Source organism: Mesocricetus auratus, unplaced genomic scaffold (genome assembly GCF_017639785.1).
Source record: "Mesocricetus auratus isolate SY011 unplaced genomic scaffold, BCM_Maur_2.0 Super-Scaffold_100051, whole genome shotgun sequence".
In the NCBI taxonomy this organism is placed as follows: Eukaryota; Metazoa; Chordata; class Mammalia; order Rodentia; family Cricetidae; genus Mesocricetus; species Mesocricetus auratus.
This window is the reverse complement of record NW_024429228.1, coordinates 947,423-960,286: the sequence shown is the minus strand read 5'-3', so window position 1 is coordinate 960,286 and position 12,864 is coordinate 947,423. Positions and strand designations below refer to the sequence as shown.

The window sequence follows — 12,864 nt, the reverse complement described above, 5'->3', positions numbered from 1 at the left end:
ATTCAGCTCAAGACCATGCCTTTGGAAGGAGGGCTCATGTTCAGCCAGGAAGTGAATGGCCCCTTTGAAAAGCTTTCCCACAGGGCAGCTAAGAGGTGGGTGATGTGCCCACTCCTAGCAAACCTAATAAGGGTAAAGGAACACATATACATGCACGCAGACACACACACACACACACACACACACACACACACACAGAGAGAGAGAGAGAGAGAGAGAGAGAGAGAGAGAGAGAGAGAGAGAGAGAGAGAGGACGTAGAAAGACTCCCCACAAACTGGGAAGGTTACTCAGAAGCTGAAGCCCTCTTTCTCCTAGAGGGCTGTCTCGTCGTCGTTGTTGTTGTTCAAGTGTTATGGGCGGCCTTGCGTGAGTCCCTCTCACACATCATTTCCGATTAGTCAGCTTAGACAAAGGGTTGCCGAGGCCCACAGCTTTCCATAAACATGTCAGGAGTAGCCTTGACTGAAGCTGGCCAGCTTGCACTGCTCAGCTGGAAGGGTGCTCTGCCGGAGGAGAGAAGGACAGTGGGACTTTTGTCTTGGGAAGGAGGGTAAGGGCAAACCAGTTGCTCCTTTCTTATATTTGTTTACACATATGAGTTAGACACCGGGAACGATGTCTGCGGTGAGCCATAGGCTCATTGGCCAGAGTGAAGGAGAGAAAAATAAAGTAAGAAAACATACGTTGAGTCATAGGCTTGAAACAGGGAACAGTGATTTCCATCACATCCTGTCGGTGAAACCATGTCACAAGACCACCCCAGGTTCAAGGCGTGGAAAACAAATTTGTAATTCTTAGAAGGAAGCTTAAGCAAAGGTCACGCTGTGAGTGGCTGAGGACACGGGAGAGGTGGAGAAGAACCACTTTGCATGCTGAGGAGAACGTGTCAGGGAGAGGGGTTTCTGTCTTTCAACTTCATAATTGCAGTTCCTCCTGGGTTAGAGAGTGCCACACTGCAGCATGTAGCTATGTGGTGTGTGCATGCTTGTCTTTTCTTTTCCAGAGTTTTCTCAGCTATTGTCTTCGGGGCCATGGCAGTTGGGCAGGTCAGCTCATTCGCTCCTGACTATGCCAAAGCCAAAGTGTCGGCATCGCATATCATCATGATCATTGAAAAAGTCCCTTCCATCGACAGCTACAGCACCGAAGGCCTGAAGCCTGTGAGTTTCCTTTCAGTTGATGATAGACCCCTAACTCCTCAGTGAAAAGGCACAAAGGGGAAACTGAATAACATTTGTGCTTTAATTCTAAAAATTATATGCTGTTGCTAAGACCTAGATGGGCTGATCGGAATAAATGTTAATACTGTATACTAATGATAATTAATTTTATAAAATAAAGTTAGAGGGAGATAAGAATCCTGTCCAAGATACATGGAAATCCAGTCCATTAGGCTTTCCTGTATGTAGTTATGCTAGTCTGGGAGAGTACATTGGTGTTGTATTGAGAATTCATGCTGCAAAACGATTACCTCTTCAAATTTAATTCCAGAGAGGAAATGAAATTTAACTATGACAGAAGGTCACTTCCAACATCTGGCACTAGGAGTCACCACTGTACTCCGTGTTTTCATGATTGTCCTAATCAAACTAACTGTTACTGTTCCCATTTTAGAATACGTTGGAAGGAAATGTGAAATTTAATGGAGTCAAGTTCAACTACCCCACCCGACCCGACATCCCCGTGCTCCAGGGGCTGAACCTGGAGGTGAAAAAGGGTCAGACGCTGGCCCTGGTGGGCAGCAGTGGCTGTGGGAAGAGCACCGTGGTCCAGCTGCTCGAGCGGTTCTACGACCCCATGGCCGGGACAGTGGTGAGCACACGTTGTTCACCCTCAGCACATTTTGGGTTATTAATCATCCAGATGTGTTTAACCCCTGAACATAGATCATGGCTTTTTGAACCTTTAAGCAAGAGCCACTGCTAGACAGTGTGACAGCACTCTGACGACCGCACCAGCCAGTATACCCAGTTTCTCTCTCACCATGCTGCCCTCATCCTCTGTGGCAAGCGGCTTTTGACCACCCATCTCCCTTGCCATGGCGAGAGCTCAGCTGGCAAGCCCGGAAGCAGCCAGAAAGATGAAGAGTTGCAGGAGATGGGAATGAGCTGAAAAGTGAGGGGTAGGATGCTTTTCATTGGAGAAGTGGTTTGCAAGGGCAGGCTGTGCGCAGATGAGGACTGAGAAGCCCTGATACAATGTGGCGACGTGTGGGCTGTTTCCACCACTGACTCTCAGTGAAGAGCTGCCGGGTGCAAACGGTTTGTCATGGTTGAAGATGGTTAGAGTGCGATGCGGAAATTTAAGTGGGTGTGGAATAGGATGAAAATCTAGGGTCAGGAGGCAAGAAAGAACAGCAGCAGGGATGGGAGGCCGTTCAGAGAACTGGTGAAGAGGAGGTCAGGGTAATACAATACCCTGTGTCTTCCATGGCACAGCAAAGCAGACAGGACTCCCAAAGAAAGATGGGCACAACTGGAGAGTGGATAGGAATATGGAGGGATGCCCTTTTGTTTTCTCAACTAAAGTGGTGAGGGAGCCATCAGGATTCCATATTCAGCAAAACTGAGAGCCGGTCAGAATCTCTCTTAGGTGCTGGGCATGAGAGAAATCTTACAGGGAGTAATGAATTTTAATGATTATAATAAGGGGGGTGGTGGTTAAGAGCCAAAGAAGCAGAATTCAGAGCAGGGAATTGTTACCATGTTTGCATTTAGTTATGATTACTCAGAACAGAACACGGCAGAAGCATTAGCAATGGCCCACTGTACCAGGGAGGTTTGGCGGCAGCAGCCGTGACTGAGATGAAGAGAAGAGAATTTTACAACTGCTGTCTGCTGTCCGCTGTCCATTTTTTTTAACTTCCCCACAAATTATTCACTACTACTTGAATCAGTTTTCCTCGCTCCCTCCCTTCCTCCCTCCCTTCCTTCTTTTCCAAGACAGGGTTTTTTAACAGCCCTAGCCATCCTGGACCTCTCTTTGTTGACCAGGATGTCCTCTTTCTCCTTTCTTTCTTTCTTTCTTTCTTTCTTTCTTTCTTTCTTTCTTTCTTTCTTTCTTTCTTTCTTCCTTCCTTCCTTCCTTTCCTTCCTTCTCTTCTTCTTCTTCTTCTTCTTCTTCTTCTTCTTCTTCTTCTTCTTCTTCTTCTTCTTCTTCTTCTTCTTCTTCTTCTTCTTCTTCTTCTTCTTCTTCTTCTTCTTCCTCCTCCTCCTCTTCTTTTCTTCTTCTTGCTCTACAGACCATGTTGACCTTGAACTCACAGAGATGCAACTGCCTCTGCCTCCAGAGTGCTGGGATTAAAGGCGTGCACCAGCAGTGCCCTGCTGATGACCTCTTTTCTGTTTTATTCAAAACTGGTTATGATGGGGGAGAAGGTCTGTAGGAGCCAGAGGGGTCAAGGACATCACAAGAAAACTCACAGAATCAATTAACCAGACTCACAGGGGCTCCCAGACTGGATCAACAACCAGGGAGCCTGCATGGGACTGACCTAGGCCCTCCGCATATTGTTACAATTGTAGCTTGGTCTTCTTGTAGGACTCCTAACTGTGGAAGCAGGGGCTGTCTCTGACTCTGTTACCTGCTGTTGAGGCCCTTTCCTCAAACTGGGTTTAAACCAGCCTTAATAGGAGAGGATATGCCTAGTCTTATTATAACTTGATATACCATGGCGGTTGATGTCCATGGAAGGCCTACCCTGAAGAGAAACAGTGGAGGAATGGATGTGTATGTGTGTGGTCAGATTGTAAAAACAAAATAAATAAACACACACACACACACACACACACACACACACACACACACCAGTTAAGACCTTACTGCATCAATTCTTTACGGTTAAAAGAGTTGTGCTAACTTACTGCCTTTTGGGGGGACGGGTATTCGAGACAGGGCTTCTCTGTGACTTTGGAGGCTGTCCTAGAACTCATTCTGTAGACCAGACTGGCCTTGAACTCACAGACATCCGCCTGCCCCTGTCTCCCAAGTCCTGGTATTAAAGGCGTGTGCCACCACTGCCTGGCAATTTGCTGTCTTTTTAAAAAACTATTTTCTTAGAGTTCTGATTTCAAGTTTCAGTTTTATCACTGAAGTTTGAACACAGGACTAAATGTTATTACTACATTCAAAATTAGTAAATGCTGGTTCTCAAACTCTGATTAAATTCTCAATAAATATGAATATACTGTTTCATTAAATATATTATTAAATATTTGTGTAAAAAGAGTTGTAAGATCCTGCTGCTGGTAGTTTATCTCTATAGTCTCAGTATTTTGGAAGCTGAGAAAGGAGAATTCCCGTGGATTCAAGACTTGCCCGAGTTACAGTGTGAGCTCCAGGCCAGCCTGGGCTACAGAGTGAGAACTTATCTCAGGCTGTAGAGTTGTAGAGGTAGTGAGAGACAAATCAAAGGAAAGTACATTGACTGATATATACACATAAAAATATAATACTTAACCCATTATCTCATGTCAATTAAAAAATCAACCAGACAGCCTTTTCCTTAATGTCATTTGTACTATGAAATAACGGCAGTAGCTTTACTAAATCTGAATCGCGCTGGTGCTGAAGTTGACCTGTGAACCCTTGCTCCCAGTTTCTAGATGGCAAAGAAGTAAAGCAACTGAATGTCCAGTGGCTCCGAGCACACCTGGGCATTGTGTCCCAAGAGCCCATCCTGTTTGACTGCAGCATCGCCGAGAACATCGCCTATGGAGACAACAGCAGGGTCGTGTCCCAGGAAGAGATCGTGAGGGCGGCCAAGGAGGCCAACATCCACCAGTTCATTGAGTCGCTGCCTGACGTACGTACCGTGGGCCCGCTAGTTAGCCGTTCCTTTCACTTTCTCTTTGATGCTGCCCCATCTCTGGGGATGAAACCCAGAGCATTACACAAGACGGGCAAGTGTTCTGCCACTGAGCTGTACCCCAGGCCTGTCATCAGAAACCTAAAAGGTTGCCCAAAGGTAAAGAGAAATTAGCAACCAGAATATATCTTACCAGCAGAGAGGCATCTATCCATACTTCTTACCTGAGTTAGAGGTTATATTTGCCCAATCCCTTACCAGTCATTGTGAGGAAGGAACTGAATAGTAGACTTAGTCAAGTAGAAGAGGCAGGAACTTTGAGGACTGGAATAGCCCTTTAGTTTGCAGGCTCAAGGCTCTACTTCGGAACAGCCCTTCAGTTTGTGAGCTCGAGGATCCACCTGTTTCCAGCCTACAGATACATCTGAGTATCCCCGCCCAGGTGAAGGGTAGACAGGAAGCCTCTAGCCTCCATGCAGGCTGCACTGTTTCTGCAGAGGAAACAGGCGTGATTGTTCTGTAGCTCCCTTTGGTGATCCAAGTGTCACTATGGAGTTAGGCCAGACTAGAGACCCCCGCTCATGCCACAAAGAAAGTTCTCCGAATGGAGCTGAGTCAATAGGATGGCTGTGGCATTATATAATCTAGAATTGCTGTACCGTTCATTGTAGAGTCCTTAGCTACAATCTTAGAGTTGACTATCAAAGTCTTCCCTGGGCTATTGTCCTATGGAGTTCCCTCACTGCTTCCTGTAATTGAACCTCTCACCTTCTTAGGTCTTATTTTTTTAATGGATCTTCCATAAATAGGATACACTCTTCCATCATCACTACTTATGTTCATTATTACAGAATATGCGCATGATAAAACCAGCCAGGCAAGCATGAACACCAGGTGGCCCAAACAATCCTCTAAAGCTCTCTTTTCCTTTGACCTTTTCACAAATGACTGCTATTATCAAACGGATTACCTCAGTGTGGTCCAACCAAGAATTATTAACTTTCTGAGACTCAAACATTCAAAGAACAAAACCCTGGTCACCCTTACTAATAAGAGTCGCTGACTCTCAAGGCCTGCGTGTGGGTCAATAGCACCTTGGCAGTCTTTAGAAGTACAAATTATCAGGCCCCATCCTATCTCTGGTGAAGAAGAATCACTTGGCAGGAGGGTCCAGGGCTCTGAGACTTAAAAGCCCAGATGATACTGATGAGTGAGCCATAGATTTGGTTTTCATACTTGGATTTTGACTGTTAAACCCATGTTTTATAGTATATGTTATATATATATTAGAAAATTATATATTCTGTGGTCACAGAGTGTTTGCACTTTGTCATCAGCTCTGCTTTCAGAACAACCAAATTCTGTTCACAGAAATACAACACCAGAGTAGGAGACAAAGGGACTCAGCTGTCCGGTGGGCAGAAACAACGCATCGCCATAGCGCGCGCCCTCGTCAGGCAGCCTCACATTTTGCTTCTGGATGAAGCAACGTCAGCTCTGGATACAGAGAGTGAAAAGGTAAGGATGTGAGGTGACATCTTTCTCTGCCAGGGCAGATAACACTGAGTCAGTAGCTGAGCGTCGCCCTGTTGGCTCCCAGTGGAGTTTAAACGTGCCTGCAGCTGGGACTTAGGAGACCTGAAGTGATGAGGGGGAACTAGTCTGGACCCTCATGCTCCATGGTGTCTGTCTACAAGCTGCATGCTGGCAGCAGCTGCTCCTGCAGGCGGGGTCTCTGCAGCAGCCTGTGAAGAGCTGAAGTCTGGCCGTGCCCTAACACACTTGCTGCTGGTGCCTACGGCTGTGATGGCTTTGGTGATGGCTCCAGCTTCCTGATGCTCTGCGGAGCTGGCTAGAGAACTGCTTTAGGCGTGCTGTGTGGCAAGGCCTGAGTGTTTATAAATGGTCGCATGGACGCTACTGACTGCCCTTACCTTGTGTGTCTCAGAACTCATCCAAACTGGGGTCCACTTCTCTCCTGGTGGGACTGAAACCTTGGTTCCGATTTCTGCCCCCTTCCACCTCCAGCACCACGGTTGAAGGGCAGAGTAAAAGTCCTGGGGCCTGTCATGGAGGGGACTGTGGGGAGAGGACTGTGTTTGCCATAAATCTTCTGTGTGGCTGTCCACAGGTTGTCCAGGAAGCCCTGGACAAAGCCAGGGAAGGCCGCACCTGCATCGTGATCGCTCACCGCCTGTCCACCATCCAGAACGCAGACCTGATCGTGGTGATTCAGAATGGCAAGGTCAAGGAGCACGGCACCCACCAGCAGCTTCTGGCACAGAAAGGCATCTATTTCTCCATGGTCAGTGTGCAGGCCGGAGCAAAGCGCTCGTGAACTGTGACCATGTAAGATGTTAAATATTTTTAATATTTGTATTAACGCATAGCATTTAACCAAAGCTTAAAAGAAAGTATGTATGTACTAGAATAACCAGTTATCTATTTTCTGTCATAATGAGAAGCATTTAGTCCAGTTTAGAGTTTTCAGAGACCTTGTAATTAAAGGGACAGAAATAGATATATCATCAAATGGAAAGTAATCATTTAAATTACACTATAAAATTATAAAAGAATTAAAAGTAAATGCTTCATAATATATACTTTTATTTATACTTTCTCATTTGTAACTATAACTGATTTCCTTGCTAAACAAATTATGTGTGTATCAAAAATTAATGAAATGTTTGTATAAAGTATATATAGTGAAACTAAACATTTATATTCTTTGAGTTATCTTGTCTAAAATTCATGTGAAATTATATGTTCTACCACCTGGAATATTGTAGATAATTTTAGCTTTTAGGCAATAGTCTATTACTGGAGGGGGGCAGTTGTCTGTGAGTAAAGTGACTGATGCACAAACATGAGTTCAGATCCCTAGCACCTACATAAGCAATGAGTTGTGGTGGCGTCCATTGGTAATGTCAGTGCTAGAGGCAGAAACAGGCAGATCCTGCAGACTCCAGTGGTCAGCCAGCCTAGCCAAAATGGAGAGCTCCAGGTTCAGTGAGAGACCTTATCTCAAAAGTAAGAGGGAAAAAACGAATGAGGACATCTTGGTATCAATTTCTGGTCCCTACACTCCTGTGTGTGCAAGTATACACACATGTGCAAACACCACACATGCATGTGTATATACAGACAAACTACAGTTAGACACACACACACACACACACACACACACACACACACACACACACACAGAGCTATTAGAAGAGATAAAATAAGAAGCAAAGAAGAGGTGCCCATAAAAGTCATCAACAGTGCATCCATCAGTTTTGTCCAGAGAAGGTTCTCTTTGCAGTGGCCAGTGATGACTGCAGACTCATCACTAAATAAACTACTGAGAGGAAGTGACTGTTCAATGGGCATCCATAAATGAGATATCTATATCACTCCCTCAAAAGCTCAGGGAGCCTTATAGAAAAGAGGGCAGGAAGAAGGTAAGAGCCAGAGAAAAGAGTGGGGAGAGATATGGAATACTGACTTATAGGAATAACATGGCTTCAACATTCTCAGTCTCATAGTAGCTAGGATTACCTGCACAAGATCTGCATAAGACTGGACCTGTCATCATACTGGCATCAGAGGGCAAGGGGCTCACCAGGCTCCATATCACTCAAAGGATTTGCGTGCAGTCAGTGGTTTATTGGAAAGAGAAAGACATTTTCTTCAGTGGTGTAGTCACTGGTAATGTGCCCATGTACCAATAAACAGACTCTCACCTTTGTTTCTGTAGACAACCCCATGGAACTTATTAAGTTTCTCTCTCTCTCTCTCTCTCTCTCTCTCTCTCTCTCTCTCTCTCTCTCTCTCTCTCTCTCTCTCTCTCTCACACACACACACACACACACACACAATCAAAACCCCAAACATTAAAGGAGAACAAGCCAAGAAGATGAAGGGGTTTAACAAGAGTGGGAATGAGGGCTCCTGGATGAATATGATTGAAGGATGTTATGGCCATGTATGAAACCATCACAGTGAAACTCACTATTATGTATACTTAATACAATAAAATATTTTAAAAGGAAAAAAGAAAATATTTGTAATTGCAAACGAGAGGATCTCATAATGAAAAGACCCTAAAGACTCTACTGGAAAATGCTTAGATATGATAAGTACTTTCAGTAGATGGGTAGCTTTTCTGTACACCAATAAGGACCATGCTGAGAAAAACGAGGGAAACAGACATATTTACAACAGTCTCAAAATAAATCAGTAAGTAGAATGTATTACCTAAGAATAGCCCTAATCAAGAAAGCAAAAGACCTCTATACTGAAAACTCTGAAACACTGAAGAAAGACCCTGAAGAAAATACTAGAAGAATAAAGATGTGCCATGTGCACAGATCCTAAGAGTTCATGTGGTGAAGATGGCTGTCTTACCAAAAGTGACCCAGAGATTCAATGTAACCCAAATAATAAATTCCATGAAGTTCTTCATGGAACCATGAAAATTAATCCTAAAACACATATGGAAACCCAGAGATTCTAAATAACCAAAAACAGTATTGAGCAGAAATAACAATGCTCATTTCAAGTTATAATACAGAAAAATACTAACAAAACAGCACATGTCAGTGTTAATACAGGCATGTGGATTAATGGAATAGAAAACCCAGAAATAAACTCTTTCAGGTAACCAATGTGACTTTTCATATAGGTGTCAAAAAACTCAAGTTGGGCAAAAGACAGTCTCTCCAGTAAGTGGTTCCTGGAGAACAGGATTCCCACAGACAAAATGACAGTGGATTGCTCTCCAATGCTCTGTATCAAAATAATTTAAAACACATTAAAGGCTTGAATGTAAAACCTGAGACTTTGAAATTGCTAGAGGAAAAGATACATAAAACACTTCAAGATATAAGCATAGGACATAGTGAAGTGGGCAGAAAATTATCATAAGAATTGATAAGTGGGACTGCATGGAATTAAAAAGTTTCTTCACAGTAAAATATACACTCAAGACATCCCACAGGATGAGTAAACACTCTTTTCCAAGCAGTCATCTGACAAATGATTAGTATCTATTAAGAACTATATTGTTAGAATTTATGAAGAACACAAAATTATATACAAAACAGTCAAGAAATAGGTATACAAAATAAGCAATTCTCAAAAGAAGAACAAATGGGAAATAAATACAAAATATTCAACATATTTAAAACTCACAATAAGCTCAAAATAATGAAATAACCATAATGATCTTGAACAAAAGCAATAAAGTTGGAAGTATTACATTAATCAACTACAAGGGCTATTACAGAACCATAGTAACACAACAAGGTACTAGCATAAAAACAAGCACACAGACCACTGGAGCAGAAAAGAGGGCTCAGGAATAAATCCAGCCACCTGACCGTAAGCAAAGAGTGAAAAACAGAGAAAAGGGAGGCTCTTCAGCAAATGTACCTGTAAAACCTGAATGCCTACACATAATCAAAACCAGTGCCGAGTAGGTAAAAGACCACTGCATATAACAAAACACCTGAAACTTTGAATCTACTTGAAGAAAGCATAGGGGGAAGCACTCTGAGATGTTGACACAGACAACAACTTCCTGGGTATGATGTCAGTAGCTCAGGAAGTCAACATAAGCTTAAACAAATACTGTTCTATCCAGTTTAAAAGGTTTTGCAAAGCAAAAGAAATAACCCAATGAAGTGACAGCCCGAAGAGTGGGAGCAAAATCTTTTCTAGCTGTTTGAAAGATGGTTACTAATCCAGATACATCCCTAAAAAAGCAACAACAACAAACCAAGTAATCCAATTTCAAAATTGACAAATAATCTAAAAAATATTTCTCAAAAAAAATGTGGCAAGACTCCCACCCCCACGGCTAGTATGTATGGGACGGTCTTGCTGTGCTTGTCCTTGCTATGATTTATAGGTTTTGCAGTGTGGGAGGGCTGTTGATTGCTTTTATTTCTTGGCAGCACACATGGCATCTTCAGAAACAATGAGTGCTAGCCTCGACAACTAGTCAAAGTGCAGAAAACAACTGACTGTGTACTGTGCATGCCCAACTGATAACATCTACAACACACGCCTTAAGCTCTGGGGACATCGTGGACAAGAGGGAGAAAGATCGCAAGAGCTGTGAAGTCTGTTGTGGGATGTTGTCTTCTATAAATGACAGAGAAGGTACACCCATGAAACCTCAACATTATGGCGGCTGACACTCCAACATCGACGGGAGAAATCTCCCATGGCCTTACTTCTAGATGAAGAGCTACAGGCAATTAATGGAAGCGGAGAGAGGTAGAAGCATTCAGCTCTAACACATACACAAACATAAAAGTCATACAAAATGGACTCAGCAGGCTATATTTATACATACATATGTATGCATGTATATATATATATATATACACCTAACAGTAATTAAAATGAAGAAGTCAAGAAGGGGGAGCATGGGAGGATTTGGAGGGAGAGGAAATGGCATACGGTACTCATATCTAAAAAACTAATTATAAAATTTAAAAGGAAGAATGGCATTACCTTATTTTCTGGAAAATGAGTGGACCATACTCAGAACAGACACAGCATGTTTCCTCTCAAACACTGAAAACATGGGGGAGACGATACAGGGGCAATGAGTGGGAAAGAGGGATGTAGAGAGGACAGCGAGATAAGGTAACGGGTAAAACGAAGAACCATGCATAGGATGTGTTCTCCCATATGCGGATGAGCTGAGAGGGTCCTTGTGTGGGGAAAAGAAGAACGCATGGAAATCACAAGGATACATGTATGAAATATCATAATGAAGTCCGTCACTCTGTAACTCAGCTAAACTAATGAAAGTAAAGCAGAAAAATGGCTGATGAATAGATGAAAAATGCTGACCATCATGAATCCATCAGGACAGTATAAGTGAAAACTTGAGACTCCACCTTACCCAAGTTCAAATGGCTATCATTTTAAATAACAGTAAAATAACAGTGATAATAGTAGATGCTGTCAAGGATATGGAAAGTAATAAACTTTTATACGCTGCTGGTATAAATGTAAGCACCATGGGCAACAGTATCTAGATTCATGAAAACATTAACAATACAATTACTAGAGCTGGAGAGATGACTCAGTGGTTAGGAGCACTTGTTGATCTCACAGAGGTCCCGGTTTGGTTCCCAGCACCCATGTGATGACTCACAGGTATCCATAACTCCAGGTCCAGGCAATCTGACCCCCTCTTATGATTTCTGAGGACACAAGATATGAATGCAGTACACAAACATACGGGCAGACATAATACAGACACGGAAAAAATTAAAAATCTTTAAATTTGCAATTACTATTTGATCCAGCTATATCATTCCTGGGCATATATCCAAAGGAAATGATTCAGCACATAACTTAGGTACTTTTCTCATTGCTGCGGAAAAAAAAATTGCCTGGCAAAAATCCCCCAAAGGGAGTAGTTTATTTTGACCCATGGTGATACAATCCATTGTCGCAGGAAGGCATGCAGCAAGGGTTACATGGTACCCACAGACAAGAAGCAAAGGGAGGTGAATGCCAGTGCTCAGCACCAGCTCATAGGACATGGAAACTTCAGAGAAGACAAAAAGAATGACCTAACAGTAGAAAAGACTTGAGTTCAGTCCCAGCACCTACAGAAAAGGCATGGTATGAAGGTATGTGCCTGGACTCCCAGTACTGGAAGGTAGAGAGAGGTAGACATTGTCCAGTCAGCCCTGTCTACTCAGTGAGCCCTAAGGAGAAAGTGTCAGAAAACAAGATAGCGGCTCCATCCTGTAATGTGAGTTTCTCTGGCTTGGCTAGCTCAGTCGGTAGAGCATGAGACTCTTAATCTCAGGGCTGTGGGTTCCTGTCCCACGTTGGTCACCAGTTTGTAATCGGAGGCCTAAATTGGTCTAGATAATAAAAGGCTGGAGTCAGATATAGAGGGAAATGCTGAGAGATCAGAGAGAAGGAGCAAGCCACAGCAGACCTTACCTCCTAAGCGTCTCCACAGAGAAGAGAGCGATATCCTGTTTGTTCTTGCTTATGTACTGCTACTACCCAGCTATGTCACTTCCTGCCTGTC

At 43.3% G+C, this 12,864-nt stretch overlaps 1 protein-coding gene, 1 long non-coding RNA gene and 1 other non-coding gene across 8 annotated transcripts in view; 2 read left to right on the top strand and 1 right to left on the bottom strand.

Annotated features, from left to right (window-relative positions):
- Abcb1 (ATP binding cassette subfamily B member 1) overlaps positions 1–12,105 on the top strand; it is a 145,258-nt gene extending 133,153 nt beyond the window's left edge. For 4 of the 6 annotated variants that reach the window (XM_040735821.1, XM_040735823.1, XM_040735822.1 and 1 more), the window contains 5 exons: positions 1,005–1,161; positions 1,616–1,813; positions 4,599–4,805; positions 6,180–6,326; positions 6,940–8,849. In XM_040735821.1, the coding sequence (XP_040591755.1) occupies positions 1,005–1,161; positions 1,616–1,813; positions 4,599–4,805; positions 6,180–6,326; positions 6,940–7,146 (916 nt within the window). In that variant the 3' untranslated portion in view covers positions 7,147–8,849. Of the gene's footprint in view, positions 1–1,004; positions 1,162–1,615; positions 1,814–4,598; positions 4,806–6,179; positions 6,327–6,939; positions 8,850–10,750 lie in introns of those variants that run through there. The other 2 variants (XM_040735824.1, XM_040735825.1) reach the window with 2 other exon arrangements.
- Positions 4,186–6,942, bottom strand: LOC121136136. Its single transcript, XR_005873263.1, has 2 exons — positions 6,743–6,942; positions 4,186–4,949 (listed from the first exon to the last, which is right to left on the bottom strand). It is a non-coding gene; the product is annotated as an uncharacterized LOC121136136 (long non-coding RNA).
- Positions 12,106–12,588: 483 nt separating the features above from the next.
- Positions 12,589–12,662, top strand: Trnak-cuu. The gene has a single exon. It is a non-coding gene; the product is annotated as a tRNA-Lys (tRNA).
- The last annotated feature ends 202 nt before the right edge of the window (positions 12,663–12,864 follow it).